The sequence below is a fragment of the Schistocerca serialis genome, chromosome 6, assembly GCF_023864345.2.
Source record: "Schistocerca serialis cubense isolate TAMUIC-IGC-003099 chromosome 6, iqSchSeri2.2, whole genome shotgun sequence".
NCBI classification, from domain to species: Eukaryota; Metazoa; Arthropoda; class Insecta; order Orthoptera; family Acrididae; genus Schistocerca; species Schistocerca serialis.
Window position 1 is genome coordinate 634210365 of NC_064643.1, and position 19018 is coordinate 634229382.

General features: G+C 45.9%; 1 protein-coding gene across 1 annotated transcript in view; it reads right to left on the reverse strand.

Moving 5' to 3' along the window:
* The window catches only part of LOC126484521 (protein Wnt-5b-like), a 606999-nt gene that overhangs the window by 213740 nt on the left and 374241 nt on the right, over positions 1-19018 (reverse strand). Inside the window, exons 3-4 of the mRNA XM_050108069.1 lie at positions 14355-14535; positions 232-343 (exon numbers count right to left, since the gene is read on the reverse strand). Of these exons, the coding sequence (XP_049964026.1) occupies positions 232-343; positions 14355-14535 (293 nt within the window). The remainder of the gene's footprint in view (positions 1-231; positions 344-14354; positions 14536-19018) is intronic.

Sequence of the window (19018 nt, forward strand, 5' to 3'; positions counted from 1 at the left end):
GAATTAAAGGGGCAATCCCAGAATTCGGGTTCCAATCACATCAAGAAAGAAAGCCGGACAAGGAATTGTAAGTGAACTGACGATTTGTTGTGACAGTTTGGCGATGGCGAACAACCCCGGCGTGACGCTGTACGCTCTGACTGGAGGCAACAAGCCCTAACACGTGAAGTACCAAGTAACAAGTAATTTTAATGATAAGACTACAGCAGCGCAACCGGCGCCGGTACTCACCCTGCGGCCCGCCTCGTTGTTGTGCAGGTTCATGACGGCGCGCGCCGCCTCCCGCGAACCCTTCTTCAGCGGTTTCTCCCGTTCGTTGGCGTCCGCGAACTCCGTCGAGAACCTGCAGGCATAAGTTGGCCGCTACATTTGTGGCGAGGTTAAGTATTTCGCAACAAGTGGCACTGTCCGCTGTCGGCCAGACGAGAAGCAAACCAACTGATCTGCAACACAACATGTCTAAACTCACCGAGCCAAAAGTTAGTCACCCTCAGGACACATTACGCTATTAACGAGTGAGACCACCTGTGGCCTTGATGATGACCTCAGCTCGACGAGGAATAATGCCGAAAAGTTCATCCATGTACGCTATCGCCAGCTCGACCACTCATTGGTGATTAGATCCAGCAGAGCTACTAAACTGCGAGGATGTTGATCGATAAGTTTACCAGCTTTCCCAGATAGTCCTAGACGTTTTCTATGGGATTAACACTGGGTGAGACAGAGTGATAGGCCTCCTCATTAATCTACAACTAGTAGAGTATGTGTGTAGACCTACTGAAACGCGTCAGGCTGTAGCCAGCTTCACGCTTCATTCTAATTACGCATGTTTATTTAACCAGTAACATGATAAGGAGATTTTGTTCTCGAGAATATAACGTATACGAAATGTAGGGTTTAAGTCTCAACGGGTATGAGTGATGATTGCTGTTTCCTAATTGTAATACATCTTGCTGCTCTGAATCTCTATGTAGAGCGCTGGACAAGGGATGCCGTTAGAACAGGAGTGGAGGCCAGGTCAGCCTCTTGGGCACAAGTTGCTCCCAAGTCATTATAAAGGCGGGAGCCAAGGGCCGTTTCGCCACGGTTCTTCAGGTGGGCCAGCGCTTTCTCTGTTTGAGGCGATCAACATTTCCTGGAAAGGGTGGCGGAGCTGGCCAGAAGCTCCCTGCACTTCCGCGAGACCACAACACTTTCTGTGGAGCGTCTCCAACCTGCTACTGACCACCCATATGGTGGGCGGGAGCACCCAGTTGGCAGGCTGTAAAAGGTGCGACTCCGGCCACTTTCGCAAAATGAGATAGCTTCGTAATATTGGATGAGCAAAACTCAGAACCATTAGCACCAGCTTTGTAGCTTGATAATGCCTCGCTAGGGCCGCTTTTAAAAACACAGTCCACATGGACTGGACTTACTTGGTGGGAAAGTAAGGCAAAGTGGACTATTGCAGACTATGGGAAAGGTGGCCTACCTCGCAAATTCCTGAAAAAGGTCACACTATTTTACATATTGAATGCGCAATTTTTGAGACGAGATTTCCCAGTGGCAGAGCTTGAGACGTCCATTTAGACTGGCTTACCACCAGTTTTTGGCGGTTTCGGGAGGGCAGAGGCAGAGAGCGCAATTTATTGGACATTCAGGCAGGACTCTTCTTGAGAGACACTTGAGAAGGGGACAGCAGAGGGCAGCAACTGATGCATCACGTACTCAGCAGACCTTCATCCGCTGTATTTCTTCTCATCTCGGCTCCGTTTAACTTGCGTAAGTTTAAGGATCTATGTCGCAAGCGAGTAACACTCGCGAGGGCATGGGCGCATTTCTATCTCATGATGTTACTCGGTCACGCTCTGTTCTTGGCTCTTGCCCATGACTTCCTTGTTGGGTTTTCTCGCATGCTTATCTTACTTATCAAATCTATGCTATCATTACGATCAGAACGAACCTGCGTCTAAATTCTATTAGATTCTGTGCGAAACTTTTTTACCAGAGTAATTTCAATTCCTTTTCCAGCCATACTGTCCATCCCAATAGTGAACGCGATTACGTCGCAAACTTAAGTTTGGCACTCATTTCTTTCCAGAGAGAGAATTTAAATACTTATTTTCGTCCAGTGGTAATTCACATGCGACTTCATTGTCAATAAATCATTATGATTTTGAATTCCTCTTTCATTTATTAATTTCTTGGAAGACTCAGAGCCATGCTGGTCATCCTTTCCTTCCGTTTCCTTGTGATACCTCTTTTCCACACGTTTGAATCGTAGTGGAGCGGTTTGCATATCGAGAGGGGATGCTCGGTGCATATCAAAGACTTGCGTAGTAAAGTATGGCCCTAACCCAGTGGATTCTTGTGCTTTGAATAGGGCTGTTGTCATCTTACATGGTGGGGACCGCAGCATACTCGCTACGAAAATGTAGACGAAAGGGCAACACCTGATAGCCGAGGATGTTGAAATAACCATTCTGGTTCAAGTTCACGGAACGTTAATGAGTTAGGTCACGTGACGGTACGAAGAACACCGTTTACAACATGACAGAACCACCTCCGGCCTGAACTACGCCCCTCACACACAGCGGGTTACACGCACTCGACCCCTTCCATTATTTGAAGAGAGTCGAAATGGCTACCCATTGTACTCAGTCACACGCCCTGAGTCGGCTGCTGTCCAGTTTGACCCGCTGAAGAGCGCAGCTTTATGCGCCGCAGGGTACCCAACTCCAAATGCTCACTGCATGCAGTCCTCTTCGCAGTGACTGCTGGGAAGGTGGTTGAGAGGCATCCGCAGTTTCTCACAGCAGCATCTCTCGTCGGGTTTGAAACTAATTGTCTCTGACAACGACTAACACTCGTCTCCGGTTACTGTCGGCTAATGTCTTCTTACAACTGTTCTTACGACAACTGTTGTCATACGTTTTTCCATGGCTGCGAGCGGTAGACCATATATACGTTGGACGGTGCCCGTTGATACATGAACCGATAGGGTAGCATCTTTCACGGCGTACTAGTAGACACGTCTAAACACGATAGTTCCCTTCCGCGATTCAGTCACGTCTCCACCTCGACCCAACGAACAAACAAACAAACAAATCATTTCACTGCCGTTATTTACGTGAGCGGTCACTCGATGCCGTGGTACCAGTTCTACACTATCCACCGTGCTCTAAAGCGACTGGTGTGCTCTTTCAAGTGGATGACTAGTATCTGATCCGGTGATTTTCTGAAAGACATTATTTCTAGAATAAACCAGATGCAGTCTGTTAATTACATCTTGGAAGCTTAGTGGGTAGGTGTCTACCATAAATCCGTATGTCCGAGTTCACTCCCCTATGGGCATTAGAAGTTTTTGAGTCACTTAACGCTTCCTATATCCCTGGCAATACGTTGTTTGCGTGGAAAAGACAGAGATGCCCCTTGCTTCGGAGTCCACTTCGAATTGTAGCCACCCCCTCCTCCCTTCCTATAACTGGCTGACGAAGTCACTTCAAAAGCCGAAGGAAAGCCAGGACGTACGACCTCCAACAGGGCCATGCCTAGTAAAGCGCTGCGCAGTTCATACTAACCTTTGTGTTGACGCATTTTTTTTTCATAAAAGTCGATTGAGTGTATTCTTAAAGAAACATCATCTTGTGATACCGTAACACTACAAACAGGTGCATGGGCCGATATATCGACAGCTAGTGACATTCTTATAGTTCTTTTTTTTTTTTTTACCCTGATCCTACACACACACACACACACACACACACACACACAACAGCGTAAAGATAAGCCAGCTGACATGACAGTTAGACCTAAGGTCCCATAGAGCAAGTTGATGCCATTTTTTTTTTATTTCCAGAAGCCCTGCCTTTTTTTTATTTATTTCTATCAGGCAAACCACAGTTGACCAGATACAATTATGTCACATAATGTAGAATCAGAACATTTGACTGACTTCATTACAAAATATAAAACACAATGGTTTTACCTAAAACCAACTTATATAAAGAAAGGCGATCAATTCTATGAGTTAATTAGTGTAAGATACATTAGTCTGACTGCAGCATTACAATAAAAAACACACATTATTAATATAAAATCTAATTATGTATATACAGAAGTATTCATAATGAAAAATGCAAAAGCTTCTCAAATTTCAAGGACCTATTTTACAAAAACGGATGAAATGGCAAATACGTTTGATAGCGGGCTTAATCATGCAACTAAGAACTATTCTGAGGGAGAAATAATCCTTTTTTAAAATATTGTGCAGTGAAATTGTTCTTGTATGATGATATTCATCACATTCTATCAGTACATGAACAATGTTCACTGCAATGAGGCGGGAATCACAGTTTGTATTCATCACATTATATCAGTACATGTACAATGTCCTCTGGAAAGAGGCAGGAATCACAGTTTTTAGAGGGAGTAATTTTAACAGCTTTATAGTATTCGTATGACCTGCTATTAGTCTGTTTATAATAACGGTTTCTTTTCTCGTGAGCGCAGAGTTGATTCATCAAGGGTGGCATGGAGTCTGTCATTGAATTGCCCAATATCGCGTGTCTTTCCGATACAGTGAGGCTAGTAAATGAAATACACGCGTACGAAATGGACAACTGTTCGCTAGCGGTAGAATGTGACTTAACGAATGCTTGATTCTAACTCCAGCAGGTCATTTTGAGTGAAAATAACTACATACACAAAAGTGCGCAATAATGAAAGAATGCTTCAATCAATCATCGTCCGACAGCATGGCACAATGTTTTCATTTAGATAATAACTGAATTTTGACTGATCTTTCGGCTCAGATGATGTTGTTGTTGTTGTTGTTGAGGTCTTCACTCCAGAGACTGGTTTGATGCAGCTCTCCATGCTACTCCATCCTGTGCAAGCTTCTTCATCTTCCAGTACCTACTACAACCTACATCCTTCTGAATCTGTTTAGTGTATTCATGTCTTGATCTCTCTCTACGATTTTCACTTTCCACGCTGCCCTCTAATACTAAATTGGTGATCCCTTGATACCTCAGAACATATCCTACCAACCGGTCCCTTCTTCTTGTCAAGTTGTGCCACAAACTCCTCTTCTCCCCAATTCTATTCAATACCACCTCAATAGTTATTTGGTCTACCCATCTAATCTTCAGCATTCTTCTGTAGCACCACATTTCGAAAGGTTCTATTCTCTTCTTGTCCAAACTATTTATCGTCCATGTTTCACTTCCATACATGGCTACACTCCATACATATACTTTCAGAAACGACTTCCTCACACTTAAAACTATACTCGATGTTAACAAATTTCTCTTCTTCAGAAACGCTTTCCTTGCCATTGCCAGTCTACATTTTATATCCTCTCTACTTCGACCATCATCAGTTATTTTGCTCCCCAATTAGCGAAACTCATTTACCACTTCAAGCGTCTCATTTCCTAATCTAATTCCCTCAGCATCACCCCGCTTAATTCGACTACATTCCATTATCCTCGTTTTGCTTTTGTTCATCTTATATCCTCCTTTCAAGACACTGTCCATTCCGTTCAGCTGCTCTTCCAGGTCCTTTGCTGTCTCTGACATAATTACAATGTCATCGGCGAACGTCAACTTCTCTTTTGTTTCCTTTACTGCTTGCTCAATATACAGATTGAATAACATCGGGGATAGGCTACAACCCTGTCTCACTCTCTTCCCAACCACTGCTTCCCTTTCATGCCCCTCGACTCATGTAACTGCAATCTGGTTTCGATATCGGAATCTAAATCAAGCGTGCTGGTAACACACAAACTGGACGAGGGTGTTGAATCCGGTGTGTAGGCAAGAATCTGGTGTGTCCTTTCTTGTAAAGAGTGGTACAGGGAAGGAAGTGTTATTTAAAATTCTGGTTAAAAGATCACGTCTATGATCTACCAACTCTTGCTTTCGTGATCTGGAAGTCCTGCTGTTCGTGGATTATGAAAAGAGCTTTCGTTAAGGGAGTAGCTTCGCTACACATACAAAACTGAGCCTTCTCAGGTAACCTGGCGCTTTTCTGTTAGCTGACCAACAACCCACGCTGATGGGAACAGCCCTTGTGTACAGGACATCGCGCAGCATTTTGGTCAGAGGCAGGCTACCTCAAGGAGGAGAGCGTTGAGGTCGGCGCACACAGACCCAGAGCACTGAAAGGAGTCGCCCTTTAACGCTTCCGAGACTGCTGGGACGTGGAGTACCGAACACAATGGCCCATATTTATAACGTCAGCAAGAAGGATCTTCGAGGATGACTGTGCTGATCGCAGGCCCCTCAGGAATGCTGCCAGCACCTTCCACCCTCCAGGAGGCGGCGCTCGCTCTTCCGTCAGTGGAGCCCACTTTCTGGAGTCACCTCAGAGTTCTCCCACGCGTCAGGCGATGAATAGCAGCCGGAACTGTCATATGTAACCTACTCATAAAAGCGACACAAATTACTGCAACTTTGTCAAAAAGCATAGAACCCCTTTCTTTTTCTTTTTCTGGTAATGGTCCGTTCATGCTATAGTAAGATACTGCAGACTTCTTGTACGCGTAATGTACTGTATAGTTACGTTTACCGTGCGCTATTTAACACTAAACCGGATGGTATTACTCTGCTGGCTTCTTACGTTTCAGAATGGTGCTTGCAGAACGGTGGCTTCATACAGGGTGATTTTTCACAGCGTGTACAAACTCTGGGAATTGATCGTGAGAGAACAAAAAAGATCTAATCATCTTATGTCCAGAAATGCATGGTTTCCACGCTAAGGGCCATTTACTCAATCATATTTTGTTACAGAGGCTGCGGTCTAATACGCACCGTACCATGCAGCCACAGTTCTAGTATGCGTGGTTTCATCCTAGAGTTGGTACTGTTCCTCGTTCGTCATGCCCTAACGCACTCTCCTGCCATAGTAATTGGTAATGTTGTGTCCGATTCACTTCTCTTGCTGACTCATCTTGTAGGGGATGTGACACAGCGTTGTACACAATGGTTCCGTATTCGAATCGAGAGCTTGCCGGCATAGTGTTTACTTACGAAAGGCAAACGGCAACGGGCGGCGGGCAGCAAGGTTGTATCAGGAGATCTATACCCGCCGATAACAACCATAGCATTCACTGTTTGCGATAGTGTTTCGCCGATGTCTGAGACAGGGTCGTTTCAAAAATGGCTCTGAGCACTATGAAACTTAACTTCTGAGGTCATCAGTCCCCTGGAACTTACAACTACTTAAACCTAACTAACCTAAGGACATCACACACATCCATGCCCGAGGCAGGATTCGAACCTGCGACCGTAGCGGTCGCGCGGTTCCAGACTGTAGCGCCTAGAACCGCTCGGCCACTAAGGCCGGCAGGGTAGTTTCAGGAAGCAGAATATCATGAAGGACATTCACGAAATATTCGGACGCTAGACCTGGAAAAAAATGTCATTAACACTGCGGAGGTGACCACCGTGTCAGTACCAGGCAGCTGACCCGCCAGTACAGGGTAAGCCATACGACCGTGTCAAACATCCTCCATGACAATTGTTACTATCATTATCATTTACAGCGCGTGCAGGGCTTACTAGCGACAGACTCTCCACATCTGGAGTGTTTTGTAATTGGTTTCTTCACCATGCAATCACGATTCCGGGATTTGTGTCATCCATCCCATTCACAGATGAGCCCATCCTTACATGGAGTGTTATCATCAACTTCCACAACCGTCATCTGTGGGACACTATGTAGAAACCCTACGGTATGGTGACAACGAATCATCAGCATTGGTGTAACCGAAATAAGTGGGCCGGGATAATCAGCGACCTACACTATGTGATCAAAGGTATTCGGACACCTGGCTGAAAATGACTTACAAGTTCGTGGCACACTCCATCGGTAATGCTGGATATCAATATGGTGCTGGCCCACCCTCAGCTTTGATGACAGCTTCCACTCTCGCAGGCATACGTTCGATCAGGTACTGGAAGGTTTGTTGGAGAATGGCAGCCCATTCTTCACAGAGTGATCCACTGAGAAGGGGTATCGATGTCGGTTGATGAGGCCTGGCACGAAGTTGGAATTTCAAAACATCCCAAAGGTGTTCTGTACGATTCAGGTCAGGACTCAGTGCAGGCCAGTCCATTACAGGAATGTTATTGTTGTGAAACCACTCCGCCACAGTCCGTGCATTATGAACAGGTGCTCGATCGTGTTGAAAGATGCAGTCGCTGTCCCCGAATTGCTCTTCAACATTGGAAAGCAAGAAGGTGCTTGAAACATCAATGTAGGCCTGTGCTGTGATAGTTCCACGCAAAACAACAAGGGATGCAAGCCCCTCCAGGAAAAACACGGCCACATCATAACACCATCGCCTTCGAATTTTACGCTAGGCACTACACACGCTGGCAGATGACGTTCACCGAGCATTCGCCATACCCACACCCTGCCATCGGATCGCCACATTGTGTACCGTGATTCGTCACCTCACACAATGTTTTCCCACTGTTCAACCGTCCGATTTCTGCGCTCCTTACACCGAGTGAGGCGTCGTTTGGTGTTTACCGGCGTGATGTGTGGTTTATGAGCAGCCGCTCGACCATAAAATCCAAGTTCTTTAACCTCCCGCCTAACTGTCATAGTACTTCCAGTGGATCCTGATGCAGTTTGGAATCCTGTGTGATGGTCTGGACAGATGTCTGCCTATTACACATTACGACCCTCTTCAACTGTCGGCGGTCTCTGTCAGTCAACAGACGAGGTCGGCCTGTACGCTTTTGTGCTGTACGTGTCCATTCACGTTTCCACTCCACTAACACATCGGAAACAGAGGACCTAGGGATGTTAAGGAGTCTGGAAATGTCGCGTACAGACCTATAACACAAGTGACACCCAATCACGTGACCAAGTTCGAAATCCGCGAGTTGCGTGGAGTGCCCCATTCTGCTCTCTCACGACGTGTAATGACTACTGAGGTTGCTGATATGGAGTACCTGGCAGCAGGGGATCCATAAATTTCACGTAAAACACGCACTCGTCTGCGTCAAAATAAGCGGTGCGCACCTGGTCAGAGCTCTCATGAATTGTACTGACAAGCCAATCGTGGATTTCTAGAGACCCGGGCTGCACATGTCGCGTTGTTTTATCGGAAGTGGAGCTCACAGTACCTTTTCGTGGAATACACGTGGAAACCATCGTAGCCATAACGGAGCGGCCGACGCCGCTGCAAGTAGACGAACACAAACGGACAGTAAGGCGGAGTGGAGGCGCTGCGATTCACTCGGCAGACAGAACAACACTAACGAGGAAAACTTCACACAAGCGACGCTGCGGCAAGTGAAATAAACAAGAACCTTCCCGCTCGGCGCTCGAAGCGGAACTGATGTACTCGGTGATGCAGGATGACTTAGACAGAATTTCTATTTGGTTTGATGAATGGCAATTTGCTCTGTATGCAGAAAAATGTAAATTAATGCAGATTAGTAGGAAAAACAATCCCGTAATGTTCGAATACAGCAACAGTAGTGTGCAGCTTGATACAGTCGCGTCGACTGAACATCTAGAAGCAACGTTGCAAATTGATATGAAGTAGGACGAGCACATAAGGATGGCATTAGGGAAGGCGAATGGTAGATCACCGTTTATTGAGAGAAAGTGTGGTCCCTGTAAAGGAAACTACATATGAGACACTAGTGCGATCCATTTTTGAGCTCTGGTCGAGTGTTTGGGATCTTCGAGAGTTCGTATTAAAGGAAGACCGATAAGCAATTCAGAGGTGGGCTGGTAGATTTGCTGCCGGTAGTATACGGAGTTGCTCCGTGAACTGAATGGCAAACCCTAGAGGGAAGACGACGTTCTTTTCGGCAAACACTACTGAGAAAATTTAGTGAACTGGCATTTGAAGTTGGCTGCAGAACGATTCTACCGCCGCAAACGTACATTCCGCGTAAGAACCACGAAGGGAACATACGAGCAATTAGGTCTCCTGCAGAGGTATATGGTCGGTCGATTTTCCTCGGTCTATCTACGAATGGAAAAAATGTTCAAATGTGTGTGAAATCTTATGGGACTTAAACTGCTAAGGTCATCAGTCCCTAATCTAAGCTTAGGGACCTAACCTAAATCATCTTAAGGACAAACTCACACACCCATGCCCGAGGGAGGACTCGAACCTCCGACGGGACCAGCCGCACAGTCCATGACTGCAGCGCCCTAGACCGATCGGCTAATCCCGCGCGGCTTTTTACGAATGGAACAGGATAGGAAGAGACAAGTAGTGGTACAAGGTACCCTCCACCATGCAACATTCAGTGGTTAGCTTAGTATGTATGTAGACTGAAAGGTATGTGCTGAGATTTGATCAGGATAGAGCCAGTGAAAAATGTCGATAGTTCCCAACCGCAAGGTTGGACGAGTAGTTATCTTCGAGTAGTAAGATCTTTGACAGCTAACAGAGCTAGGTGCACGCGGTAAAAGTTTGAGTAGTGGTGAGGGGATGCGCAGAGACAGCAGACGTGTTTCGAGTCGGAGCTAGATGCCTGCAGGAGGCAGCCGGGTCGTGACAGCATCAAAGTAAGAATTGGCGCTACGCACATAATAAGCTATATATTGAGCGAAACTCGGCACATACCTGGGGAAACTAGAAAGAATAATTAATAAAATAGGTTTTATTTGGTCAAATAATGTCTAAAAGCTAGATAGAAATCCCATTGTTGATGCAATAAGCGTTTTGTGAAACTTTCTCGTAATTCCATGCTATAGAAGTTTTTTTTAGTTGTGCCTTAAAAGTTTGAACAATAAATATTTTTTAGATAAAATTAGAGTTTCATCTCACACCTTATGTCGGTCTCCGCATCCTGTGCTTGCATTGAACCAAAACGTACATTAAAGTAAAGTTCCCATGAGTAAAGCTAATAATTTCATTTATCAGAGTAAAATAATCTATATGCCATTGCACAGTTGGCAAATTATTCAGATCAGGACAGAACTTTTACTAAGTAACAAACAGGGCCAAAATGAGTAAAGTTATCTAGAATGACAATTTTATGCCATTGCACTACAGCTGAGTTGAATATATGTTTTATTATCGGCTAAACGGGAAGGAGTGCACGAGCTAAGTCCACAGATGCAGTCAGATGCAGGTTGGTGACTTTCATTTATTTTTACCACTAAACTTTCATGCAGTCAGATGTGTATTTTGAGTATTAATTTTCCAACAATATTTTCATGCAGTCAGATAAAGTTAAGTTAAATACGCAGACAGATGCAAGTTTTATTAATGACTAAAGCAATCACATGCAGTTCAGTCTAGTTTAAATAGAGAATTTTTATCAACAACACTTTCAAGATGTAGATGCTGAAGTCTGCATTGATGCATCCATTACATAAGAAAGGAGACAGACCTGATGTTAATATTTACAAGAGTTTCCCGTTCTTCCTGTGTCACACAAAATTCTGTCTCAATGTCTCTTGCAAGGAGCACAACAACATGAATGCAAAATAGGCAAATATCGAAGAAGATGTGGAAGTCAAAACCACTGCAGTTCTTAGAGAAGCACTAAGTGGTAGAAAAGGCACAGTAAAATTCAAGGGTGAATTTCCGGAAATTCGATATCAAAACACTAGTGAGACAAAGCAACGGTCTCTCTCCATTACTATCCAGTACTCCAAGAGTGGTGAAAATTGAAATATAAGTTTAAAATTGACGAACGAGTCCAATTGGGAAGAATAAATGTTACGATAGATGATCTGGCGATTCTGTGAAGTTATTCAAATAGCACAAAAACCAATAGAAATCGTTAAGCAAACAACACAAACAAAAGGTCTCCGAACATCATTTAAGAAAGAATGGGCCTAGCAACAACCTAGCACTCAAAATTCTGGAAACGAAATACAGTAGAATCGAGGGAGTTTCTCAGTTCAGATACTTAGGAGAAACCATTCAGCAGACTGTCTTGGAAGAAAGGGTTACGAAATTCGTCGCCACACATAAAAAAGTGAATAGTGTACTAGACATGAAAAGACGCGGACTAAAATTCTAATGACATATTAAAAGACTGGAACCAACCAGATTACCCAGACAGGTTGAAAAATTCTACGAAAGTCGCAGTAGAGCTAAATTTGAAACATTAAAATGAACTGGTGCGGCTGAAAAATACTTGAAGGGAGCAGCAATATCAGGAATTGAAATACCAGACACGAAAGTGCTTATGTAGAAAAATTCACTTGGCAGGGAAACCCAAGACCAGTGGAACAGCATGGTCCGACGAACGGAAAAGAGCCCATATTCTGCGAGAATAAAAGTAATATCAGCAGAAATAAAAGTTGAAACAAAACCCGTAAAATTTCTTTGTTGTTCACCACGTGGTCCAGTAGGATCCAAACGTGAATAATAATAATAATAATAATAACAACAAAGTGGTTTGTACTCCCTGCAGCGGCGGAACAACTCCGATAGGCGGCGTTGTTAAAAAAATAAAAATAAAAAAATGGCTCTGAGCATTATGGGACTTAACATCTGAGGTCATCAGACCCATAGAACTTAGAACTACTTAAACCTAACTAACCCATGGACATCACACACATCCATGCCCGAGGCAGGATTCCAACCTGCGACGTAGCGGTCGCGCGGTTCCAGACTGATGCGCCTAGAACCGATCGCCCACTCCGGCCGCCGCCGCGTTGTTCCCAGCTTGCAACTGCGAAACGTAAGGCGCTGCTGGCTGTACCGAAGCTACGTGACTGGAGAGAATCGTCCTCTATAGAGCTGCGGCAACACTTGGACGTTACCATGGAGAAGTATACGAAAGCGCGTTGCGTGTTTGGGTAGACGCAAGATGGAACCACACCAAGTTCACGCTGAGGTCGATTCACAATGGACGAAAGGGACGCCAGACCATTCCACAATGCATTTCAGTTGGCGACAAGCACGCTGACCGTTAACGGGACGTAACCAGTCTTAAGCGTCAAAGTTTGTCAGACAGAAAGGTTTGACGTTGGTATTGCTGGTCGAGTGGGGGGGGGGGCGGTAGGTGGGGGGGAAGGGGGGGAGGGGAGGGTGGTGGCTTCATCTGCTAACAGCTAACGCTAACTGAGCTCACTCGTACGTAGTGGGCGATTTTGTGCTTTTTTATCTTATTACTCTTTATTTTATTCTTTGCCTTCATTTTCGTGACACAGCAAATATCCCATGACGAGTTAAATATATATTTTTTTCATTTAGCGTTCTTCCACAAGAGAGGTCACATATCTGAAGGTGAAGAAGAAAATGTCTACACTAAGCCTAAATGAAGACCTCGTCTGTGATATGGTAAGGAACAGCCGACTGCATATAAAACATGATAAGAGGATGGCTTTATATACTAATTCTACGACAAACCTAAAAATTTCTGATTTCCGCTAATGGCAGCTTTGTCAGAGAGTTTGCACGCAAACAGAACTAAACGCCAGAAACTCGGCTGCCAAAAATAAGGAGTGCGGTGTACGGCCAGGAAAGTGCTGTTCGAGTGTGATCTGCACGAATCTAAGGATGATGTGGAGAACTGCATCTCAGATAAAGATCCAGAATCTGTTCCTGAACACAAATGCGTTTGAAAAGTTGTTGCTAATCACGTAAATCTGAATGAAAAAGTTAAAGAGCGCTCGTGTGTCGTACTAAAGTTTACGTGAATTTACGTGACAGGGTGGCGATAGAAATCTTAAAATCTTGATTTTTGAATGGTTCAAATGGCTCTGAGCACTATGGGACTTAACATCTGACGTCATCAGTCGCCTAGAACTTAGAACTACTTAAACCTAACTAACCTAAGGACACCACACACATCCATGCCCGAGGCAGGATTCGAACGTCCGACCGTAGCGGTCGCGCGCTTCCAGACTGAAGCGCCTAGAACCGCTCGGCCACCCCGGCCGGCTTTGAACCATTTTTGAACTAAAGTTCTTGGTTGGTTGGTTGTTTCGGGGAAGGAGACCAGACGGCGAGGTCATCGGTCTCATCGGATTAGGGAAGGACGGGGAAGGAAGTCGGCCGTGCCCTTTGAAAGGAACCATCCCGGCATTTGCCTGGAGCGATTTAGGGAAATCACGGAAAACCTAAATCAGGATGGCCGGACGCGGGATTGAACCGTCGTCCTCCCGAATGCGAGTCCAGTGTCTAACCACTGCGCCACCTCGCTCGGTAAAGTTCTTGACAATGTGGGTGAGGGGAGGGGGGGGGGGGGAGAAGATCGTGGGTACCGGCTAGTGTCTACTTGCATTCAGGCGTAAGAAAGGTTGGGAACCACTGGTCTAGTGTGTATCGGCGTTACGTTTAAGAGGTCTTCTTTTGGCGTGCAGACTGAAGGTCCGGTAGCACTGGTGCAAGCAGCCTTGACGAGAGGTGCTGAAGGCGCGCTACTCACTTGTAGCCGTAGTGCAGGTTGTCGCCGCAGCCGCCCCACAGCCAGGAGGCGTGCAGGTCTCGCGGCCGGCCCCTGCGGGAGCAGCCGCACGCCGCCAGCTGGCCGTCGTGGCAGGCGCGAGCCACCGCGTGCAGCAGGGACGCCGCCGACAGCGCGTGCGCGAACGCCATCTCGCGGCTCGCTGCAACACACACACACACACGGGCGCTGTAGCGAGCGGCTCACTCGCAAACAAAATTCAAAAATTCCGTGCTTCATGACAGAAATAAATTAAGTCTCCGATCTAGCAGCGTATGTCCGCTACACCACACACGCAGCGCAATTACTGATTTATGGGTAAAGCTCGTCTCACAAGACTTTTCCACGAGGCCGACGGGAAAGACAGCCCGTGGGGCGTACGTCACAGCACGTGACACTGCAGGTCTTGCGAGTGCCAGCAGCCGTCTCCGGCGGGGAGCGAGTAACTACACTCCTGGAAATTGAAATAAGAACACCGTGAATTCATTGTCCCAGGAAGGGGAAACTTTATTGACACATTCCTGGGGTCAGATACATCACATGATCACACTGACAGAACCACAGGCACATAGACACAGGCAACAGAGCATGCACAATGTCGGCACTAGTACAGTGTATATCCACCTTTCGCAGCAATGCAGGCTGCTATTCTCCCATGGAGACGATCGTAGAGATGCTGGATGTAGTCCTGTGGAACGGCTTGCCATGCCATTTCCACCTGGCGCCTCAGTTGGACCAGCGTTCGTGCTGGACGTGCAGACCGCGTGAGACGACGCTTCATCCAGTCCCAAACATGCTCAATGGGGGACAGATCCGGAGATCTTGCTGGCCAGGGTAGTTGACTTACACCTTCTAGAGCACGTTGGGTGGCACGGGATACATGCGGACGTGCATTGTCCTGTTGGAACAGCAAGTTCCCTTGCCGGTCTAGGAATGGTAGAACGATGGGTTCGATGACGGTTTGGATGTACCGTGCACTATTCAGTGTCCCCTCGACGATCACCAGTGGTGTACGGCCAGTGTAGGAGATCGCTCCCCACACCATGATGCCGGGTGTTGGCCCTGTGTGCCTCGGTCGTATGCAGTCCTGATTGTGGCGCTCACCTGCACGGCGCCAAACACGCATACGACCATCATTGGCACCAAGGCAGAAGCGACTCTCATCGCTGAAGACGACACGTCTCCATTCGTCCCTCCATTCACGCCTGTCGCGACACCACTGGAGGCGGGCTGCACGATGTTGGGGCGTGAGCGGAAGACGGCCTAACGGTGTGCGGGACCGTAGCCCAGCTTCATGGAGCCGGTTGCGAATGGTCCTCGCCGATACCCCAGGAGCAACAGTGTCCCTAATTTGCTGGGAAGTGGCGGTGCGGTCCCCTACGGCACTGCGTAGGATCCTACGGTCTTGGCGTGCATCCGTGCGTCGCTGCGGTCCGGTCCCAGGTCGACGGGCACGTGCACCTTCCGCCGACCACTGGCGACAACATCGATGTACTGTGGAGACCTCACGCCCCACGTGTTGAGCAATTCGGCGGTACGTCCACCCGGCCTCCCGCATGCCCACTATACGCCCTCGCTCAAAGTCCGTCAACTGCACATACGGTTCACGTCCACGCTGTCGCGGCATGCTACCAGTGTTAAAGACTGCGATGGAGCTCCGTATGCCACGGCAAACTGGCTGACACTGACGGCGGCGGTGCACAAATGCTGCGCAGCTAGCGCCATTCGACGGCCAACACCACGCTTCCTGGTGTGTCCGCTGTGCCGTGCGTGTGATCATTGCTTGTACAGCCCTCTCGCAGTGTCCGGAGCAAGTATGGTGGGTCTGACACACCGGTGTCAATGTGTTCTTTTTTCCATTTCCAGGAGTGTATTTCAGACGAATTTAATGATTCCTGACCGTGCGCTTAGATGCGTGCAAGCTCTTCTTCAAGACCTTTAATGGGTACCTTTTCAATTACAATTTCAATTACATAATTACAATAATTTCAATTACATAATGATTTCCCGTGGCTTCTGCACGGAGCGAAGCGTTCACGTAGTGTGCCGGACAAGCCGACTCGGGGCCAGCGAGATATACGGGCCCTGGAACGCTTACTGACGTCACACTGGTCGGCTTGTCCGCCACACTTCGTGGACACTCGGCTTCGTGCAGGACATACGGGAAGTATTCAACTGAAAGCGTACCAACTAAAGGTCTTCATTTAGCTGTGTGCTATCGAGAGCGTGCACTTAAACACGTGGTCAACAGTTATTATATTCGTCTGAAACAGTTATTCACTCCCCTCCGAAGGCAGCTGAGACCTGCAGTGTCATGTCCTGCGACGTACGTGCCATGGGCTGTCATTCTCGTGGGCCTCGAGCCAACCAGTGTCACGTCATAAGTTCGTTGCGGGGGGGGGGGGGGGGGGGGGGGTCCCGCTTTCTGCAAACGTGACGTCATTTTGATATCACACGCAATATCGAAGTCCGCAGCGATTGCTACCGACGATGTGACAAGGAAGAATGTGAATTTTTCATTCGCAGCAATTTAAGCTGCCCTCTCAGGTTCCTGCCTAACCACACACTCAGAAATTACCACATGTTCCGAAATAAAGATCCAAATATTTGTGAAAAGGAAAAAAAAATTAATTTCACTGCTGTCCGCTTCAGTCGCAGCAATTAAGTCTGTCGTCTTAGGTTCCTGCCTAACCACATACCTGGTAATCGCCACGTATTTGAAAGTGAAAAGCGAAATATTTATGCAAGCGAAGAATGTGAATGTTATGGCTCACGTTTCTCTCGCAGCAGTTTAACACACTCATAAATTACCATACATTCGGAAATAACGAGCTGTATACTTTTCAGAAGGAACACTATGAACACTGCTTCCTGCTTGTTTCAGTCGCAATAATTTACTCTGTCCTCTTAGGTTCCTGGCTAATCACACACTCGGAAATTGCCAAATATTTTTTTCTCTAATTAGCTGGGAACGTAATATGCGCGCAAACAAAGTTGTGGGACTGACTGTAAATGGGAAATAGCAGAACATAGTACTTGTATTAAATTCATAAGGAAGTTCTAGAATATGTTAACAACGCTCCGATGAAAAAATATCAACACGTTGTGGGATGCGAACCTACATCCTTCGGCTCCGTAAATCACATGATTATCCCTTAATCTAGAGCTTAATCAGGCGAGTTTCGTCTCCTTTGTTGGTTTTTATATCGTCTCTTGAAGACTTATATCCTTGATGGGTTATTAACACATTTAATGACAATGGTGACATGTTTGTGATAAATTTTCAATGTGTCTTTACTTTGAAACGACATACTCCAAGCTACAATATAAAACATCTGAACAAGCCAGAAGGAATTTGAGGCCTGCCGCATCGATTGACGAAACTGCGTGCGACGGCAATATGACGTCACGTTTGCAGACAGTCTTGCGATATCAGCGTTACCCTTTATCTATATCTCTGCCATACTTTCAGTCTCTGACTCTGATCTGCCAGAAGAAAACGAAAGAAATTTCATTAGGTATTCAGGTACTGGTGTAGCAAGACTTAGGTTTCCGTCACACTTACATATTATTGTTGACACAGATCAGTTCCGAACGCTTGCCTTCATTTTCAAACCATTCCCTGATCTCTAATGTTTGAAGACTTCATACACCAGACTTTTGAACATTCCAGTGGAATTATGTTACAGTCTAACATTAAAGACACAAGCAATAGTTTGCGATTCAACGCAAGCGTTCGAAGTTAGACACCATTAAAATTAGGTGCAACTATTTTGGAAACTTAAATAAATAATAAATAGACAGAAACACTACTCGTTTCCGTCACCGCAATATTGGAAATACACATATAACCGAATAGTCGTTACGACTGACTTAGTCGCCATTTTGCATGCCGAGGGAATTAAACTGTACTCGTACTGTTAAGCATTGCAGTAGGCACCCATTTTACTGCTTCATTATTCGTGACATTACTACAAATACAGATCTATGTTTCAGTGAAAAACTTTTCATTGATGTACGTGAAAGTGCGGGCAGATGTATTAAAAGGAACCTTAATCTAATAAACAATTCTTTTCTAAACAAGTTATACCTCTTTCTAGTAAAATTTCTGTAAGTTTCATTTCTGTGAGTGTAGCAATTTCTTTCGTCTTTTTCATCTGTCAAAGATACACCTCTGTTTCAGCTTATTACATATTCAGATAATAGGATCTAATCGAAAGAGATAGCAATATTAGACCAAATCTCTCTATTACCACAGGCCACAGTTCTTACTCTCCACAGCTCTCTCTAGTGTCATGGAAGTAATTCTGTGATGTCTTAACAGATGTGCTACTATCTTATCCCTTCTTCTTGTCAGTGTTTTCCAGGTACTCCTTTCCTTTCCGATTCTGCGCAGAACCTCCACATTCCTTACCTTATCAGTCCATCTAATTTGCTACAGTCGTCTCTACAACACACTTCAAATGCTTGATTCTCTTCTTTTCCTGTTTTCCCACAGTCAAAGCTTCACTACCATACAATGCTGTGCTCCAAACATACTTGGGTTGAATGAAAAGTAATGCCTCCACCTTCGTTAATTGGGTTTGGATGGGAATGTTTTAATAAATCAAACGCAGAAACAATCCTTAGAATGTGATCTTTAATTA